The sequence below is a fragment of the Heteronotia binoei genome, chromosome 7 (assembly GCF_032191835.1).
Source record: "Heteronotia binoei isolate CCM8104 ecotype False Entrance Well chromosome 7, APGP_CSIRO_Hbin_v1, whole genome shotgun sequence".
In the NCBI taxonomy this organism is placed as follows: domain Eukaryota; kingdom Metazoa; phylum Chordata; class Lepidosauria; order Squamata; family Gekkonidae; genus Heteronotia; species Heteronotia binoei.
The window spans coordinates 63,976,070-63,990,646 of record NC_083229.1 but is presented as its reverse complement, the minus strand read 5'-3'; the positions used below and the strand labels follow the sequence as shown (position 1 = coordinate 63,990,646).

The window sequence follows — 14,577 nt, the reverse complement described above, 5'->3', positions numbered from 1 at the left end:
TAAGACAATGAGAAGGTCTCTAGACCAGTGGTGGCGAAGCTATGGCACACGTGCCAGAGGGGGCACTCAGAGCCCTCTCTGTGGGTATGCATGCTCCCTCGTCCCCCCCATGCATGTGGCTCGGCTCCCCCCATGCCCCCTGTGATCCCCACCTTCCCTCCCTCCCCAGAGCTGCAACGCAGCTGTGCTCCGTGGCCTCCCTCCTCCTCAGAGGCGCACCGAGCTATGCTGCACCGAAGTTGGACCCTACTGGCTTCCACGCAGACTGTGCGCCTTCTTTGAAGCCCATGCAGGAGAAGTCTTCGCTCTCCCTCACTTCTGGTTCCAGAAGGAGGGGGGAGAAGCCTTCTCCTGTGTGGGCTTCAAAGAGTTAGAAGGTGCACCGGCTGCATGGAAGCCGGTAGAGTCCAGCTTCGGCGCAGCGCAGCTTGGCGCACCTCTGAGGAGGAGGGGAAGGCAGGGGGCAGCCACAGGGGGACCGCGGGGGGGGGGGAGCTGAACCTTGTGTGCGGGGTGGGGGTGGGCAGGGAGCGCGCACGCAGTTTTGGTTGCAGTTTGGGCACTCGGTCTCTAAAAGGTTCGCCATCACTGCTCTAGACTGTATCGTGAAGGCAATACAAAACTTAGCCAAAGAATTCTTTCTCAGCCTCAACTCCACTGCCCATTCAGATACTGAACAAAGTGCTTATTTTGCCCTTTCAAAGTTGGGGGTCCCCAATCTTTTTAAACCTGTGGGCACCTTTAGAACTCTGTCACAGAATGGTGGGCCAAACCACAGATGGCTGCCATGGGAAGTGAAACCATACAAAGTATAGGGGAGAAGGGTAATTTTAAAAATGTCTTGGAAAAGATGAGTGACAGAAAGAATAAAACCAACACTGGTGACAGCTGCATAGGCAATCAGATCTCCAGTGTCCAATCAGAAGCTGTGCTGGATAAGAGCCTGACCTGACTCCACCCACTTTCTCAAAACACGTGGATACCACTTTGGGGACCCTGTTCTAGGTAAAAGACTGCCCCACCCTGGAACTATTACAAATGAAACTTCATAGCAAGCTTGAATTTTCCATTCTCCAGTAGATGGGCAACCTTTGCATATGGGATGTAATGGGCTGTGCATCCACACAAAGGCATTTACTTATAACTACTGAGGTTAACACCTTTTGAAGCACCCTTCTTCTGAAGGTTGCTTCTGCAAAGGAAAATGCATCTATATGATAGTGCCAGGTGAAGGAGAGCCAGTTTGGTGTAGTGGTTAAGTGTGCGGACTCTTATCTGGGAGAACCGGGTTTGATTCCCCACTCCTCCACTTGCACCTGCTGGAATGGCCTTGGGTCAGCCATAGCTCTGGCAGAGGTTGTCCTTGAAAGGGCAGCTGCTGGGAGAGCCCTCTCCAGCCCCACCCACCTCACAGGGTGTCTGTTGTGGGGGAGGAAGATAAAGGAGATTGTGAGCCGCTCTGAGACTCTTCGGAGTGGAGGGCGGGATATAAATCCAATATCTTCTTCATCTTCAAGAAGGACTCCACAGACTTTCAAAATGCAGCTTTGCATTTGTTTCTAAGTGAAGGACAACAACTATAAGCCACAGTGGTTGCCACCCACTTGAGGGACTGTGTAGCCACCCTTTCTGGAGGATACCTCTATGCTGCCTAACAGACTCAGTAACTATAATCCTGTATCTATCAGCCTACAGTAGAAGAAGAAATTCTAGATACCGTTCTGAAGGTTACAAAGAGAAATTACACTTCCTGAAATCCTTAGTTCTAGAGATATAAAAGTTAAGGTGTCACTTAACATCTAGTTATGCCACTCACATTCCCTTTGATGGACTAGGTTCTGGAAAAGAGAAAGTAAGCTGATTTCCTCAACCCTACAGAACATGGGAGTTGATTTTAGAAATAAAGGCAGAGTCTGTTCTCAGTACATCTCTATACTTGACGAATATAATTAGAAAGCTTGTTGAATTCCGACATCCTGCACAACAAGGCAACGTCTATAAGGAAGGCAAACTGAATGGTTAAGCAAACTTTGAGCTTTAAGCAAACAAGCAGTCACCATTTCAAGAAAGGTCTTGTGAGTGCACTGCAGATAGTACTGAGGTTCCAGGACAGAAACCTAGACACAGGAGGGTGATTGAGTAAGGATGTTCTCCTTAAAAATCTGTATACGTGATGATCTGAAATAAGCTTTCCTCTCCAGTGTCCTGGGATGTTGCTAGGGATACGCATTCAAATATTTCCAGTCCAAATATATACCAAAAAAATACCTTATCGATTTTTAAAATATATATTGAGATATCTAGGCAATATTTGGGCTTTTTGGAAATAACAGATACTGATTCTATAAAAATATAAGAAATATGCAAGAATATCTATTCAGGACTGGCATTTTAAGATGTCCAGTCCTGTTTTTCTACAATTTTATATGAAATTACACAAAAGTACAAGTTATTTGGTCCCTGGCACTGCAATTATAGGGTCTCCAGAAGTAGTGTTATTAAACTATGTGGTAACTTTTCTGTATAAATTGCAGATAATTTTTATATATGGTTACTGCAGCATGAATAATTTTCATATTGAAATAATGGATTGATAAAATCTCAAAGATATCTTTTCTGCAAGTTAAGCTTACTTTATTGCAAAGTGGTCACTGCTTGCAACAGCTGGATGTTTTATGGACTGGACTGTTGTTATCATGAAGATGTACATCATGTAGAAATTTGAAATCAAAATGAATAAATAAATGAAGCCATGGGCTAGTCAATAAGTTTTCTTCCCTTACATTGCAGCATTTTTTGAATTAGCATGGGGCTGATGGGGGACAAATGTAAAGCAGCCCCATTGAGGTTAAGAGGAAATTCAAACATTTACTGGCAGTGGTACTGAGGGAAAAATGTTAACTAGTGGTGTGAGTGGGCAAATAATGATACTGAAAAGTTGGGAATTCTGATGAATACTGCTAAATGGAGAGGCCACTATAACCGGTACAATCCCGCATTTCAGTGTGACCTTGGGCTACTTACACACACTCATCCTAATCTAACTCACAGTGTTGTTGGGAGGATAGAATGGAAAGGGAGAACCATGAACACTTTCCTAAGCTCCTTAGAGGAAAGATGATTCATAAATGTACAGTCTCCAGCATCCAGACTGAGGTCAAGCTGGGAAGTGTTAGAATATTCTTGGGCTCACTGAGTGCACTAGCATCATGCCTAATTGGGCTTCTTTCTTCCTCTATACAATGGTGGAAGGATTTTTTCAGGAGCTGATGGACTGCGGTCTTGCAAGCTGTATTAAAGGGCTCCCATTTCTGCTTTCAGCTCCTAAATCAATCCAACCATGTGTTGATCTTGAGGTAAAAAAAAATGAGCCAATCTTGTTGGACACAAAGTCCATTCTTCCTTACGTCAGCAAAACCTGCTTGCTGTCCTTTGTTTGATCAACATAAAAAATTTCTAAACAATTTGGTGTCTGTAGGAAGACTGTTACTAAACCTTGACTGGGAATCTGCACTAACTTCCTAGTGTCTAAACTATATGATATAGAGAAGGATTCCCCCGCCCCAGTTAATTGCTTTGGGGGAAAGTCTAACCCCCCTAAGGATATGTTGTTTAACCCTAGGTAAATTTTCCTAACAAATAGAGAGTTCGGCCCTTGATTTCCGGAATGCACTGAGTCTGACTCAAAGTTCTTCCTCAGAACTTTCAAAGAGTTTTATCACATCAATATCTGGGTAATCTTTCTTTGACTGCTGAAGAAGAATTAATTGCTATCACGAGTGTCAACTAGGGGAGCTTGGCAGAAGCAGGTTCTGATCTGTCTGGTGATTTCCCCATCTTTACATGGCTGGGAAAAAAAACTGAAGCAAGAAGGAACCACTAGCACCAAGCCTTTCTCATTTTGGGGAGTGGGCTGGGAATGACACATCTGGGGTGAGGGTCAGCCACATTAGAGATGTGTGCAGCTGTTTCTGAGTTGGCAAAGCAGTTTTCTGGAGCATGTCAAAGTCTAATTATGGTGAATGATATAGAAGAAAAGTCTAAATCAGGGGTGTCTAATGTTCAGCCTGTGGGTCAGAACAGGCCCCACCCAGGACTTTAATCAGGCCCATGAGGCTCTTTTCTTCCCCCCTTCCTGTCCTCATCCTTTGAAGCTCTGAGGCTGCTGAAGTTCTCAGCTCTTTCTGCCTTGTTTTTGCTGGCTGCAGCAGGAAGCACTTCTAGGTTTGCAAATCTGCAAAGAAAATGTGGAATGGATTTTCCCCAGAAACCTTAATGGAAAATCCATTCCACGTTTTCCTTGCAACTTTGTCTGTGCTGCAATGTCTTTCAATGGAGTGGAGCTCAGTTTCACTTTCCAGTGTTCCTACAGCCGGCTGAAGCTGCTGCTTCCTGGACATGTCTCCTTAAAGCCAGCTTGTCTCTGCTGAATGGACCTGAGTATTGGTGCCTAGTGAGTACACTAACCTGGGAACCCACAGCCAAAGAGGGATATTACGCTGGAGAGCGATTGCCAATCTGAGTAGACCTGCTGGCGGGGGTGGGGGTGGCTTACAATGCCCAGAAGGGTTGCCAGCTTCCAGAGAGGGCTGGAGATCTCCCACTTTTACAACTGATCTCCCCCTGGCAGAGATCAGCTCCCCTGGAGAACACTGATCAAAGCCACCAAGTATTACACCGTCCTTCAGTCTGCAAAAATATATTACAAGGATTGTGTATAACACATAATAGACAATACAATAATGATAGAGGCCAGCGGTGCTAGGGCCTTCTAAAGTAACAGAAAACCCCAAGGGGCCAAAAAAACCCCATCTCCAAATGAAAAGATATACGTCCAAACTTGGAAATAGTCCAATGAGAAGCATTAAGCTTTTCATTTCAGTGTGAACATTGGAAACAGCCCGATGTTCACACTGAAATGAGAATCTTAATGCTGTGACTAGAGAATGTAGAACAGGGTTCCTAAATAATTAAATCATCAAACCAAAGAAAGAATTGAAACGTCATCAAAATCTAGAGAGATGTCTTTTCAAGAAAGCAGCTTGGGTATTTTAGCCCCTTGGGGTTTTCTGTTACTTTAAAAGGCCCTAGCACCACCGGCCTCTATCATGATTGTATTGTCTATTATGTGTTGTACACAATCCTTATAATATATTTTTGCAAACTGAAAGACGGTGTAATACTTGGTGGCTTTGATCAGTTGACTAATTACACCAAGTGCCCTTCAAGCGGCAGCCCCCTGGAGAAAATGGCTGTTTCAAAGGGTGGACTCTATGGCATTGTACCATACTGAGGACCCTCCCTCCTCCCTAAACCCCACCCTCTCCAAGATCCACCCCCAAATTCTTCAGACACAGACCCAGCAACCCTAATGTCCAGCCATTTACGTTCTCCTAGGCTCAGAGCATTTTATATTTTTAGTTTCTGCTGTGACCCTTGCGCTAATGTTTTATTTTAAAAACTGCATTGCTAAACACTATTCCCCAACCTTTCCATTTTAAACAAAATACTGCAAGAATTTTAAGCATGTTTGTATCTTAAGTAAAAATCAGTATCTTTAATCGTGTTTCTCTGTGTCCTTTATAAAGTTTATATCTCCACTACCTGGCATTACATTTTATGTCACAACACAGCCCAGCCCCACAAAGTCCCATTTATGTCAGAACTGTCCCTTGTAACAAATGGGTTCAGCATTCCTGGTCTAAATACTTCTTATATCAGCACAGCTCCACTGCTGGAAAAGAGAGGAGAGAGCCTTAAGGCTTCTCTTAATTGAAGAGTTTTTTCCCCTCCTCCAATTTATCAATATTAATCGGACGGTATAGACATCTGACATGAAGTTAAATTTGCAAAAAAGATCTATTTACTATAGCAACTAATTTTGTGCATTGTCATTCGAGAAATACAAGTGTTACCAAAAAAGGATAAAAAATAATTTTACTTTTTTGTTGTTAAAACTTCTTTTACATCATTAATTTAAAGCCATCTTGATTTAATTTACTCTCTCTGGGTAGGCAGATTACTTGACCAGTCTGAATGATGGACTTTTTGAAAACAGAAACAAAACCCCTGTGAACTTCAGTATGCATTTTTCTGCCAATTATGAAAGCCATTTGACAAAGAAACAAATAGCTCTGAGGTGTTATGAATTTATGTAAATTTTTAAATACCTGTTTCTTGACTGTACGGCAACTCATGATTTTCTCAACTACAGGGCCATCAGCATCAGTAGACTCCTACAAAGAAACATTTCATAGTAGTTATATTTGTATTCAAAAGCACAGAAAAGAGAAACCAAAGTGACTGAGGTGTTCAAGTCCTTTCTTCATAAGGGACATCTAAAATGTTTGTGGCTTTTAGTTTAGAAATGAACATACTTCTCTTTCTAGGATTAGCTCCTACAGATAGTAATAGATGTATTAGATTAGTTTAGGTTGATATTGTTATTTTATATAATTCTGTATAATTTTTTATTTTCTCTAACTATTTTATAATGTTGCTACTTGGAATTTATCTTAATTTTTTTTTTAAAAAAAATGAACATACTAACAGGAAACCTACCAAGCTTTCTTTGCTAGTGTATAGGGAGGGAGGATTTCACCAAATTCCCCTTCTCAGTGATATGTCTATAAAGATCCCTGGCCCTCAGCACTGGGGCAAAGGGGACTGCCGAAGGATGGAGAAGAGATCACAGGTTCCATGCACTGGTAGGATTCAAAACAGGGTCTTTTGTTCAATTTAACTGGGTTCAGATTTATCACAGATAAAAGGAAGTGTTTTCTTGACACAATACATAAGTAACATTGAATTTGCTGTCAAGAACACAGTGATGGTCACTAGTTTAGATAATTTTAAAAAGGGAATGAGACAAATTCAGGGAAGACAGGTTTCTTCCACATTTAGTAGGGTTGCCAAGTCCAATTCAAGAAATACCTGGGAACTTTGGGGGTGGAGCCAGGAGACTTTGGGGGTGGAGCCATAAGCAAAGTTGTGACAAGCACAATTGAACTCCAAAGGGAGTTCTGGCCATCACATTTAAAGGAACCGCACACCTTTTAAATGCCTTCCCTACGTTAGAAATAATGAAGGATAGGGGCACCTTGTTTTGGGGCTCATAGAATTAGACCCCCTGCTCCAATCGTTTTGAAACTTGGCGAGCATTTTGAGGAGAGTCATCTGATGCTATGCCAAAAATTTGGTGCCTCTACCTCAAAAGACAGCCCTTCCAGAGCCCCAGATCAATTCTCCATTATACTCTATGGGAATTGATCTCCATAGGGAATAATGAAGTGCCCAGCAGACATTTCCTTCCCCCCGCCTTGTTTCTGATGACTCTGAAGTGGGGGAGGGCCTGCTCCCACCTGGGGACTGGCATCTCTACTTACGAGTTGCTGAACTTCCAGCTTCTTCAAAGTAACACAGAGCAACCAAAGGTTCAAGTTTACCTTTCCTATGCAAATGACCTCTGAAAAGATTGTGCAACCAACGGCAGGTCTGGGTTACTTTCAAAGCCACTGGAAGCAGCCATGTTGTTCTACCCCCACCTCCATTCAGCCGTAGACTCAGACACACCATCCCAAGAGGAAGCCTTTCCAAGTGGAGTCTGAAGCCTCCGGAGGTGGAAAGGCACATGGAGGTTGTAGGGGCGGGCTTCCCCCCACCGGTCAGCTGACTGGGAGCAGGAGGGAGCCTGGGAAAGTGGGAGAACCCCCGCTGGAACATGGGGACTGGGAAGTCTAACATATAGTGAGAGACAGTATATCACTAAATTGTGAATTTCGGACTGGGATGAGGAAGAGGAGAGAGCTATTGCTCTCAACCCCTGCTTGTCAGTTTCCTAGACGCCGGCCACTGTTGGAAACAGTACACTGGACTAATCAGACCCTTCATTTGATCTAGCAGGACTGTTCATAATTAGACTTTTTTGGTCTTCTAGGAATGTCCTTAGCTTTACATAAAATATTGAATTTCTTAGTCTGAAGCTGCTCAAGAACACTAAATGTGAAAGTAATATTGATGTCTCTTGGAAACATTTAACTGAAGACACCATAAAGGACATTTAACAAATAAAAACATAAATTGTCAAATGAATATTTAACTGGTGCACACATTTATTAATGGTTTGTCAAGTCAGTTAAGTGAAGTAGTTATATTAAAAGATGACTACAAAAAGATTGTTACAGGAATCATTTCACATTATCACCCTTCGTTTTATTCAACCTATTTTATCCATCATTTACATTGCACAGAGAATAAAGCATACCCTGCTGGTTACTACAAGACAGTAATTTCATAAAGGGGTTCTTATAGTGCCTGACAGCAGGAGACAAGCTTGAGTGGTTTATTAAATCATAGAAGTCAGACCACTGAATTCACAGTGGTAAATTCAGTCTCCTTGGAGCCATTTTTAGGCTTTTCAGCAGAGACCATTAATTTTACTAAATTGTGTTGAATTACATATTGTAGGCTTGTAAAGAAAACTTGAATGAACACAGCCCTTAAGAACCTAAACAACTAATTTCCTTTGGCACATTGAGCTAAGCTAAGGTGAAGTTCCTTGGAAGAAAAAGCAACACTGAAATGTTTTACAGCCCAAAATCATTACAGGATTTTTAGTCTACCCTCTGTTTGATAAGCATAAATATGATCTGACCTGTTGCTCAGATTGAGAAGTATTAGAAGGAGAGTTTCTTCCACCATTATCTGCATCATCAGCCTCCTCATCTGAAATCTTGAACTCCAGGTCTTCGGTGTAACGCTTTCTCTTAACTTGCCTGCTAGAACGCCTCTTCTGAAAAAGAAAAAAATCTTACATGATAAATGTCCACCTCATTCATTGACAGCTGTATAGCTCTACAAGCAGGAACCATTTCTGTTTTGAAAAGAAGACTCAGGCAAGAAGGCAATGATCTCCTCAAAAAAGAAAATCTACAATTCATGCTGGGAGATGATTCCGACTCTCATAATGAAATATAATGAAAGTTCAGTAGTAAACCATATAAGTGTAAAGAGAATTGTGCTAAATGCCAAAGATGGTAGGAGTGTAGAACAGTCTGTGAGTTACAGAACAATCTAAAATTTTTCCTGGGGGAAGCACACCCAATTAATACATTATTACAGCAAAGTGGAAAATGCCTTCCTGTGGCATGAAAGGAAGGGGCTGTGTAGACGGTAGAATTGCACTGTTCACAGGATACAGGCACTGTGTAATCTTGAGACATAAATATGGCGTGGTACAGTAGACCTATGCATCTGTTCTCGTTAACATGGCTTTTTCACACTGATGGTACTTTCTTTCACAAGGAAGATATTTCTACTCTATTATACAAGTGAGGCCACAGAAAATTTTTACGGCATCCTCACCCAAGAATATTTTTTGTTGGGGCAATGGTTTCATGCTATAATGTTTTCTGAAGTAATCCAGAATAAGGACAATTGTCTCTCTATATGCATATATTTTCCACAATCAAGTTTTTTTTGTTTGTCAGAGAAGATACACTGGAGCTAAAGTCCATTTGACTACTCAGTTCTCTCTCTGAACTCCACAATTTTGCCTATACTATTTCCATCTCTAAAAGCTGCCTTTAAGTGAAAATCATGCATTCAGAGCTGCTCCTAGTGTGGTGTCAGAAGAGAACTGAGCAGGAAGCTGCTTGCTTCTCCACGTTAAGGATAAACAATGAATCAAAAATCTAGTGTGCATGCCAATTCTGGTACGAATTCATTAGAATATTTGGAATCTGCTCCTGCACAGGTCCTGTATGTGGATTTACACAGACCACAAAGAAGAATACTTTCTGTATAAAGTAGATCCTTGCCATTCACAGATTTACACTTTTACTTATTAGTGGTCTGCAACCAAACCATGTGATGCTGCTAGTCCTAAGTACATGACTCCTGAACCTGTGACAAGAGCAGGACATGGCCCTATACCTTGTCTCTATACAGTGCATGTTGGTTGAGCTTGCCACCCTGGACTGGTGTCTTGCATGGTGGTGTTCATCTGCAGCACTGAGACTTGCCCTAGTAAGTCTGATGATGAGTCAAGCCACTGCTACACAGTTCCCCTGACAATACTGCAGCCTGGTCAGATACCGCATGATTAGCCCAGGCAAGCCTCCCTCCATGACTGAGTGAGGCCTTTTCCAGGGCAGTCCATCCCTGGAAGCAGCAGACAGTCTGCTTTGAGTATTTGTGGGTTTTACCATGATCGCAGGAATGAAACTCTGGTGAATGGCAAGGGTCTACTCAAGTTTTGATAGGCAGCTCCTATATACTATTTGAATTTTCTAACACAGAAATCTATTTTCCACTGAACTGGGATACAGGAACATTTTTATTATAGGCCTTCCATTTCACAGTGCTTCTTATCCTTGGGGTGGACAGAGGAGGAAGAGAAACTGATATTTTCCAGGGTTCTATTAAAAGCAGGGATTTGAGCCCCAAATCTAAACTGTGAGGTGGATCTAGACTAAAGGTAAAGGCAGTCCCGTGTGCAAGCACCAGTACTTTCTGACTCTGGAGCGACGTCACTTTCATGATGTTTTCATGGCAGGCTTTTTATGGGGTGGTTTGTCATTGCCTTCCTCAATCATTTACACTTTATCCCCAGCAAGCTGGGTACTCATTTTACCAATCTTGGAAGGATGGAAGGCTGTCATCCTTGAGCTGGCTACCTGAACCCAGCTTCTTCAGGGATTGAACTCAGGTTGTGACTAGAGCTTGGACTGCAGTTACTGCAGCATACCACTCTGCGCCATGGAGCTCTTGGATCCACTCTAAATTTCCACTAAGAGAGGTATAATTTTCTCCAATTTCTCCTTTCTACAACAGATCCTCAATTTGTCCTCATGTAATTCCTGAGGGTGTCCTTTTCCCAAGGAGCAGCATTCAGGATATCAGTGGGCTGAAGTGGGAGGCAGGAAGATTCTATTTTGATCTTTCCTGTTCTGCAATGGAGTACCATGAAAATTTATTCTGGATCCAACCCAGAGGTTTAGTAGATAATTTCACGTTACTTTAATACTGCTAAAACTATAAGAGAACAAGATTAGTGGAGATAAAATGACTATATTTTCTGCCTCAGTGACCTTTTACAATTATTTGAGTGTGCCAATAAAAATGCAGATTGAATGACAGGGGAGACACTGTATTCTTGAATGATGAAAATACATTCGCTCCCCAATACTCTTACCAAAACATGGTAAAGGGAAAAGAAGATGTTCTCGTATGTAATTGTTGAAGAACATGAGACTGAGGGCAGAAGTAAAACAACAGTTCTCATAAAAAAGGGCAGCATACACAGGGCTCCTTAGGATTAAGGTTGCATTCTGGGACATTCCCAACACAACGATGTCATTTGGAAGTTGTGTCATAATGTTGAGGATGTTGTGTGGTGACACTTTGGTTTTTGGGCAAAACTCTATGGTAAAACTGGCTTCAAACTGTGGAGTTTTGCCCCCAACTCACAGGGTCACTGGATGACATTTCCTGATGTGATGATGTCACTTACAGTTGACATCATTGTGTCTGGGATGTCACACAGTAACATTTGAGGGCAGGGATTTCCTGCTGGCCAACTGTGGGGAATAGCACTGAAAGCCAGAGGAATTCTTGCTGGGACCTGGCAACCCCAGGCCCACAGCTATGGGGGGCAGGCCACTCTGTTTAAACCCCCCTTCCCTGTGGGGCCCCTCCATTGGAAGGCCTCCGATATTTTCTATTTCAATCAGCATGACCCAAGGAAAAGGGAGGGAGAGCGAGCGAGCACAAGAGAAAGCAACAAGAGCGAGAGAGTGACAGCAAAGGGGAGAGTGAAGAGGATAGAGAAAGAGGGCAACAGCGAGAGATAGCTGAGGCCAGGTGGGCTGGAGAAGCCGGCGAAGGCAAGGGGCAGGAGGTGAGCCTGAGCGGTGTAGCAAGGTTCTGAGGGGGCAGCTTCTGCCCTGTCAGCATTCCACCCACCCACCCCCCGCAGTCAGACTCTGTGATCTGCTGCAGGCTATTCGGGCAGGCAGGGGCTTTCTCGTGAGTAGTGGGGAGAAGTGAAAGCAGAACCGGGAAGAAGCAGCCAAGCCCCACGCCCCCCCCACCACCATTTTTTTTTAATCTCCTAGGCCTCTCCACCCAAAATTCTCTGGCTACAGGCCTGGCTAACCTGCTCAGTATCTATATAAATAGTATTGTAAGTTGTTCACATATTACCTGGAGTCAGTTCTAATGTGAGGTAGCTACAATGCAAATTATATTAAATTATTCAGGACTGTTAACTCCCAAGCTGACAATACTGAGTCCCCAAAAGATATTTCCAAACTTAATGTCAGATTTATTTATATTTCTATGCTGCCTTTTTGCAGTTCTGCTTGAGCTGATATTAAAACATAAAAATATAAAGACAAGCCAGTGTACATAAGCAGCTCAAAAATTATCCATAAAACAAAAACAACCCATTAAAAAAGCTGCTAAGATAAAACCCCAAATTAAAAACTTGGGTGAAAATAGGAGGTTTTGACTTGGCACTTAAGAGACGTCAAGTAGGCATCAGGCACTCCTCAAAGGGGGGGTTGTTTCAGAATGAGAGAGCGAGTAAGAGAGAGAGCAAGGGGGAGAGTGAGGAGGATAGAGAGAGAGAGAGAGCGTTCCAGAGATAAGGTGCCACCACAGAAAAATGTTCTGTCTCTAGTCACTACACATCTCAACTTTGAAGGCGAGAGTACAGACAGTAGCTTGTGTGGTTTTTATGCCCTGCTATATCAAGCCTCTCCTCCGTTTTCCAGTTTTCTCCCACTATAGCTTGAAACAAACTATGGTCAATACTAACCAGAAATTGTCTCCAAATCATGCATTTAATCATGGTTTCAAGAGGATTTGCAACTCACAATTCAGAAACAATCCTGATAATCTGTGGGAACATTCTGAACTACTAGAACTTGTAGACAAGAGCAAGAGTCTTCAGTAGCACCTTAAAGACTAACACAATTTGTGGTTAAGTAGGAGCTACCCATCTTGGGTCTTATTTTGTAGTGCTACACCTGAGCTGAGACAATGTCAGTAAATTCAAACAGATTATGAGTGTCAGTGGGGTCTAGGTTGGGACTCTTAAATTGTGTTCTAGCTGAAAGCTCACTGGAAAAGTCAACTCAATATTTTATTGCAGTGAAAAAACGTACTGGTGCATTTCAGGGTGGGGGGGAATAGAGAAAGTGCCATGAGGACATTATTTAAAGTGATAATGTGTTAAGTTTTCTTAACTGGAAATAGAAGCACACACTGTGCTCCTCTTCCTCTATCTCAAAAATTTAGGTTAACTAAGCTCAGCTCCTCAACTCTCTATGATTACTATGATCCCTATTTTTAATATCATATTAATATTTCTACCAAAGGAAAATTCGTGAGCTTAACAACAAAAAGATAACTTATTTTCCACACACATTTTACACTGTGTTCAATAACTAGACTTAAACAACTGAAAAATGGTACTACCTGAACTCCTGCATCATCTTCCTCCTCAGGGTGTGGTGATCCTGGTGGTGTTTTTTCCAAATCGGAATTTTCAGAACCTTCTTTTCCCTTGTTGACCTTTTTCTTTACTGCACTGGATTCTGATTCTGATTTCTTGCTACTAAAACATAAAAATCCTTGATCAGATTTTGAGTGAACAAAACCTCTTTAAACTGCAAAGAATGAAATTAATTTGAAAACACCTCCCTTTTGGCTGTTTTCAACACCCTGATCTTATTAATATTTTAATATATGAATTATCTGCATTATGACCATTACTAATAGTTGTGTTGTGATACATTTTCCATTTACTTTATACATTAGTCTACTATAGCCTACACAAATCTATAAATATTGAGCTATGCTAAGTCAATGGGTAGTGGTCGAAGAAGAGTTTAACAGAAAAGTTAAGCAGAAAAGAAAAAAGTTTAACAGAAAAGTTAAGCAGAAAAGAAAAAAGTTTAACAGAAAAGTTCAAAGGTGGGTTACTAGCTTCAAGTTGGGAAATACTTGGAGATTTTGGGGGTGGAGCTGGAGGAGGAGGGGTTTGTGGAAGAGAGGGCCTTGAATGGGATATAATGCTATAGAATCCGCCTTCCAAAGCAGCCATTTTCTATAGGTGAACTGATCTCTCTTGTCTGAAAATCAGCTGTAATCCCAGTAGGGTTGAAAATCCCAAGGGGGGGGGGCAGGGGATCCCCCGATTTGGAGGCTCTCCCCCCGCTTCAGGGTAATCAGAAAGCGGAGGGAGGGGAGGGAAATGTCTGCTGGGTACTCATGATTCCCTATGGAGACTTATTCCCATAGAAAATAATGGAGAATTGATCTGCATGTATCTGGGGCTCTGGCCCCCCCCCTTTTTTTTAGGTAGAGGCACCAAAATTTTCAGTATAGTATCCAGTGGCTCTCCCCAAAATACTCCCTAAGTTTCAAAAAGATTGGACCAGGGGGTCCAATTCTATGAGCCCCCAAAGAAAGTGCCCCTATCCTTCATTATTTCCTATGGAAGGAAGGCATTTAAAAAGTGTGTGGTCCCTTGAAATGTGATGGCCAAAATTCCCTTTGGAGTTCAACTAT

At 42.3% G+C, this 14,577-nt stretch overlaps 1 protein-coding gene across 9 annotated transcripts in view; it reads right to left on the bottom strand.

The window, feature by feature from the left end:
* The window catches only part of LOC132575191 (chromodomain-helicase-DNA-binding protein 7-like), a 313,791-nt gene that overhangs the window by 106,012 nt on the left and 193,202 nt on the right, over positions 1-14,577 (bottom strand). For 8 of the 9 annotated variants that reach the window (XM_060243733.1, XM_060243739.1, XM_060243741.1 and 5 more), the window contains 3 exons: positions 13,483-13,621; positions 8,654-8,791; positions 6,171-6,236 (listed from right to left, as the gene is read on the bottom strand). In XM_060243733.1, the coding sequence (XP_060099716.1) occupies positions 6,171-6,236; positions 8,654-8,791; positions 13,483-13,621 (343 nt within the window). The remainder of the gene's footprint in view (positions 1-6,170; positions 6,237-8,653; positions 8,792-13,482; positions 13,622-14,577) is intronic. The other variant, XM_060243740.1, reaches the window with a different exon arrangement.